Source organism: Odocoileus virginianus, chromosome 21, assembly GCF_023699985.2.
Source record: "Odocoileus virginianus isolate 20LAN1187 ecotype Illinois chromosome 21, Ovbor_1.2, whole genome shotgun sequence".
NCBI lineage: Eukaryota > Metazoa > Chordata > Mammalia > Artiodactyla > Cervidae > Odocoileus > Odocoileus virginianus.
The window spans coordinates 46,930,046-46,936,286 of NC_069694.1; the positions used below are offsets into that span (position 1 = coordinate 46,930,046).

Sequence of the window (6,241 nt, forward strand, 5' to 3'; positions counted from 1 at the left end):
GTGCCTTCCTTGAATTTCTGACTTCTGAGATCTTTCTCAGCTTTAAACAACTAAGAATGAAACATACAATGTAAACATTAATTCTTTGTTTTCCTATTACCTAATTTATATGCCTACTCAATTGAAAGGGCTTCATTTTCCAAAAATACAGCTCCATTATGGTCGACAATATAGCAAAACATAAACAGTGAAAATTTTATGACATACAATCAGGAGTTGACATTTGAAATTTCTAAACATGGTACCTGGTTTAGCTGTGCCAAAACAAATTATCATGAGGCAAAAACCTCAGAATGTGAAAAAAATATAGGAACTAGTCTTTCCATACAGTGTAAGTAACTAAGTATCATATTCCTGAACATGAAAGAAAATGTAAGCGACTTACTTTCCTATACATGATGATAAAAGAAACTAATATGCTCAGAAATATGTTAACAACATTTATCTGAAACAAAAATCTCAAGACTGATGGGAGGTTTTCATGACTTCTTTCAGCTGAAGCCACTAGATACTTTCCAATGGACATATTCCAAAGGCTTCTAAATTGTAGGTCTACAGAAGTCTGACCACCAAGCCTCAGAGGTCTGCGAAGGAAGATTTAATGATTACCCAGAGATTTTGATTCATTGATGTCTTTCTCCTCCATCCTCTACTAATATAGAAGGAGGTCATTAATATAGTTCCCTAGAGCCACACAGAAAAATGGTAAAAATGTAACAGCCTCTTCTGAAAAATCATTGAGAACAGAGTAGTTTGTACGGAGAAGCTCAAGATAAAAAACTAATTTCTTTTCAGTCCTCATTGCTATAGGATAGGAGAGAGAACCTTTCTTATAGAAAATAAAAGCAGGCAAAGAAGTGAAGGTGGTTTGCTAACACAATTGTCCGTCAAAGGGAACAAACAGAAATCTGTATTAATGCACTATCAGTCAGTAAGGAATTCAAGTTTAATATGTTCTGCAATCCTTCTCACTATAGATAACAAAAGCAGGTAAAACCAAAGAATAATTTTCAATCTGGGAAACTACGAACTTTGTCTTTGGACATCATCTTGCAGGTATTTTCTTTGATGAAGATCTCTATCTTCTTTGCTTTCCCTTAGCAGACCTTGGTATGCTGCTTAAAATAATATTTGTGGCTTTATCTGCCATTCTTTTACCCAGGCATGTTGATTTTATTAAAGTAAGTTGGGTCTGCATTCTTTCTTTACTATTATTACAGGTAGACTTGACAGACATAGGACCTTTGTTTTAAAATGCTCTGCTATGGAGGAAACCTTGTGAAATAAGTTCCATTTTACCTGCCGGGCAATTGCATTCTGAAGGCGCTTCTCTCGCGATTCTTATTTTAGCCATATGTTCATAGGACTTCTGGAGGAAAAGAAGAGGTATTAACAATCATCAGTAGCATTGTAGAGAAATGGATTCTTTAGGGACTGTCTGCCTATATACCTGATTTACCAGCCTGCATAACTAACGTTTACATATGTACTTGGACTCTAGTCAAAAGGTAACAGTACCCAAGCCCTAAAGAAAAGAAAACAACCATTGAGATGGTATCTAGACTGTAGGACTTGCATAACATCATTCTTCATTCTTCAACTACCATCACCCTCCCTCTCAGCTCAGGCATATGCAGTCATTGTATAGAATCAGTATCAACATGCTGCAGTTTTAGGTAAGCTAAGAGTTTTTAAACAACCAATATTTTATACACAAATGTCAACTACTTATCATGCTGTGCTGCCACTACTGCCAAACAACCTCTCTGTTGGAAGAGCAAGTCCCAGAAAATCCCCTAACTGTAGTCTAAAGCACTCCTGGTTTTGATGAACATAACACAGATTCCTTTCAACTCTCAACTCCAAAGGCTCTGCATTCACCAACACCGGTGGCACTGCATCCTTTACAAAAAATAAATAAACAAGGCGACTATTTTTTCCTTTTTAAACATTTAACACAAAAACATTCAATGTGTGAAGTAATAAAATCACATGTAGCTATTTCATTTTTAAGAGTGGTTTCCATCCGTATCGCTATGTTAATAACATAAATGACCCTAACCTTCTTATACTGTATGAAGAATCTAACAGATGTTGTCTCTGCAAGGAATATTCTCCACAACATTAGGAAAGGTCCACACACAGCTTCAGAAACTAAAAAGAGCTAAAATACCAGCCTAGGAGCCATTCTAGCCACCTTTCTCCCTTTTAGACTTCCATATGTGTTTAGCATGCAAACATTAAGAAGAGTAAGGGGAGATGATACAGAGAGGGTGGTATGAGAGGATGTGCATATACAAATATATGCTACAGTAAGCAGAGATGGTGGCCTAACATATATGTGTACACAGGCCATGCCACATCTGCACATAGTAAGGTAGAGGTTGGTCATTCTGTAAGGTTACAGAATCGCGACTGTAAGATGTTATCCACGTACAAAACACCCCAGCCTTTCACACCTGAGCCAGAAGTCGCTCCACTTTCTCTTGCACCATAGCTTTGAGCTGATCCACACAATCAGGCAGCAGACGGATGGAAGGGTCTCCTTTGGCAGACTCGAGGGCAGCGATCCTCGCCTGGAGGTCGTTGGTTTTCACGCCCAGGTACAGACAAGACATCACGGCCACCACAGACAGGAGGGTGGCCAGGGCTGCGCACAGGGACACGGGGCGGGCACAAGGCTGCCCGGCTGGGCTCCGGTCCTCTGAGCCCGGCTCCCGGCCCCCTCCTTTCACCGCTTGCTTCTTCACCAGCATCGTGGCGGGGTCGGCTGTCTTGGCTTCGCCTCCCACCCTCTAGCACTTCCAAAAATCTTAAAAGAAAAAGGATGATTCCTGCAAAGTTCCGTCCCGATGGCTGCACAACTAGTTGGCGGAGTCGGAGCCGGAGCGCAAGGATGGATCAGCGCCGAGAACCGCAGACCTGGACCATCCTCCGCTTTCTTCTCCCCTCCCAGCTGCGAGGGAAAAGCACCCTCAGTCCGCGGACCGGTGGCGATAAGGTAAAATCCAGAGTGAAACCCACCCCCCGGTGTCCCTCCTGCCCCCTCCGAGGACCGGGACCCCCTCCGGAAAGAGCGGCCGCGCGGGGTCCCGGGGACAGCGGCAGAGGCGCTGCGAGGGGCCACCGCTGACCCTTGCCACAGAGCACCGGACCTGTTGCGCCTCTGTTAGTTTGCCTCGTTTCTACCTATTCGGTGTTTTATCTCCGTTTCCCACCTAGATTCAGTTCCAGGCAAAAAGGCTGAGACAGACCGCGAGAGCGCAGTGCAAAAAGGGTGGCCAAGTGGGGAAGAGCAGAGAGGAGAAAGAAATACCCAAGGAGAAAACGCTAGTCGCGAGGCCCCAGTCGCGGCCGCCCGAAGTATCTCCGCAGCCCGGCGTGTGCGAGCCTTAAATACCCTTCGGGATGCTCGTGTGTGAGTGCGCGCGCGCTCCGATGAGCGGCGTCCCTCCCCCGACCCACTCCCGGCGAGCGGCCTGCAGCCCGCGGCTCCCGCGGCAGCGCGCCCCCCTTGCCGAGGCAGGCAGAAGCCCGCCTTATTAGCATAATATATTCACCTTCGCCCAGCCCGTGGGCGGGGCCTGGGAGAGCCCCGGAGGGGCGAGCCGCTGGGCCGGGAGCTGAGCCGGAGGTCTTTTATTAGCATAATAGATGCAAATAACTGGAACTGCCAAGGCGATTGGAGAGCAGCTTGGCGAACCCTCCCTCTTTCTCCGAGTAACTTCAGCGTCCCCCAAGGCCAGTTCGCCCCGCCTGGGCTGGGGGCCGAAGCAGGGTCGGCAGTTGGGGGATGGCGATCCTGGCTTGTTCTGACTCGGCGCGGTGCCCCCTCTTTATCCCGGTTAAATGTGGAGAAATGGCCTCCAGGAGGGAAGAGGGGGAAGCAGAAAGCTCTAGCGCTCTAGGTCTTCACTCGGAAGCAGTGGCGGGAGCTCCGGCGATCCCGTCTTGGTGCAGAGCCTTTTTCCCTCCTCCCTCACCTTCCCACATGCCTGGAGGCCAAGTGTCTGGCTGACGCCTGAAGTACGTTTCCCCACTTCCCTTCTCTTCCCACGGCCGCATTGCCGTCTCCGACTAGGGAGGTTTTCTCTCCCCTCCCCCAGTTTCCTTCTGTCTTGATGGGGTTGAGTCTCTCCGCCCCGAGTTCCTAATCTGTACTAGGGTGCTAATGCATTTTCCTGATTCCCTGTTTTGTGGGACCAAAGAAGGGAGTGTTGAGGTACACACATTTCTCAGAATTTCGGAAAGGACTGAAGAATGAGGTCAACTTTTCCTTTTACCTGTCTCCTCCTGCTGATCCCTCTGGATCAAATTACAAGTTCTCCAGGGGGCTTTTTGAAAGTAGGTAACAAGTAGCAGTCTATATCTAATCGACTTCAAAGCAAAAAACAATTCTACCTCTTACTCCAAACAGTTGCTTCTTATCTCCTCCCCACGAGAAATACAATATCATGTTTTTCATATCCTTCTTAATCAAGCTTAATCGGCAAGTTGTTGCTCACTCATGTAAACAATCGACAAAATAGTAAACTGATATGTTATAAATGTAAACAGGGTATTGCTAGATACAGTGGCTTCCCAGGTGGCTCAGTGGTAGAGAATCTGCCTGCCAATGCAGGAGTTAAAAGTTCCATCCCTGGGTGGGGAAGATCCCTTGGAAAAGGAAATGGCAACACACTCCGGTATTTTTGCCTGGGAAATCCCATGGACAGAGGAGCCTGGTGGGTTACAGTCCATGGGGTTGCAGAGTTCGACAGGACTGAATGACTGAATTACAACATTACTAGGCATAAAACAGGGTAGAGATCTTTCAACAACATTGCTGATGGAGGACACAACTTTGAAAAAATTAGGGTATAAAACACAAATCAGGAAAACAATGAATTCTGCTGTAACATCAAAAGCCTAATTCCTTACATTTGTATTACACAATAGATTACACAGTAGTTCTCACAGAGGGGCTCCAGACTTGAAACATCAGTATCTTCTGAGATCTTATGCAAAATTCAAATTCTAGGCCTTCACCCACCATCTAGAGCTTCTCAGGTGGTGCTAGTGGTAAAGAACCTGCCTGCAGTGCAGGAGATCTAAGAGATATGGGTTTGATCCCTGGATGGGGAAGAGCCTCTGGAGGAGAAAATGGCAACCCACTCCAGTATTTTTGCTTGGAGAATCCCATGGACAGGAGGAGCTTGGCAGGCTACAGTCCATGGGGTCTCAAGGAGTTGAACACACCTGAAGGGACTTTTCGTGCACCCAACATCTACTGACTCAGAAACTACTATTATTAGTAATAATCAGAAACACTGCAATCTGTATTTTAACACGTCTTCCTAATGATTTTGAGGCACACTAAAGTTTGAGACCACTGGAGTAACAATTTGCAAAATATTTTCAAATACACTTTTTCATTTAAATCTCATAATCATGTGTGCAAGGAAGAAATTATTGGCTCCATTTTAGATATAAGGAAACAATTTTCAAGTCACATTTAGCTTTGACTAAACATGCTTCTGTATTCTTGCTTTGAGAACCCCATGAACAGTATGAAAAGGCAAAAAGATAGGACACTGAAAGATGAACTCCCCAGGTCAGTAGGTGCCCAATATGCTAGCGGACATCTGAGGAGAAATAACTCCAAAAAGAATGAAGAGACAGATCCAAGCAAAACCAGCACCCAGTTGTGGATGTGACTGGTGACAGACGTAAAGTCTGATGCTGTATTGCATAGGAACCTGGAGTGTTAGGTCCGTGAATCAAGGCAAATTGGAAGTGGTCAAACAGGAGATGGCAAGAGTGAACATCAACATTTTAGGAATCAGAGAAGTAAAATGGACTGAAATGGGTGAATTTAACTCAGATGACCATTATATCTACTACCGTGGCCAGGAATCCCTTAGAAGAAATGGAGTAGCCATCATAGTCCACAAAAGAGTCCAAAATACAGTACTTGGATGCAAGCTCAAAAACAATTGAATGATCTCTGTTTATTTCCAAGGCAAACCATTCAATATCACAGTAATCCAAGTCTATGCCCCGACTTGTAATGCTGAAGAAGATGAAGTTGAACGGGTCTATGAAGACCTACAAGACCTTCTAGAACTAACACCCAAAAATATGTCCTTTTCATTATAGGGGACTGGAATGGAAAAGTAGGAAGTCAAGAAATACCTGAAGTAACAGGCAAATTTGGCCTTGGAGTACAGAATGAAGCAGGGCAAAGGCTAATAGAGTTTTG

At 45.0% G+C, this 6,241-nt stretch overlaps 1 protein-coding gene across 1 annotated transcript in view; it reads right to left on the reverse strand.

The window, feature by feature from the left end:
* Positions 1 to 4,073, reverse strand: part of COL25A1 (collagen type XXV alpha 1 chain) — a 503,516-nt gene extending 499,443 nt beyond the window's left edge. Inside the window, exons 1-2 of the mRNA XM_070452267.1 lie at positions 2,460 to 4,073; positions 1,300 to 1,369 (exon numbers count right to left, since the gene is read on the reverse strand). Of these exons, the coding sequence (XP_070308368.1) occupies positions 1,300 to 1,369; positions 2,460 to 2,756 (367 nt within the window). The 5' untranslated portion in view covers positions 2,757 to 4,073. The remainder of the gene's footprint in view (positions 1 to 1,299; positions 1,370 to 2,459) is intronic.
* Positions 4,074 to 6,241: the final 2,168 nt, after the last annotated feature.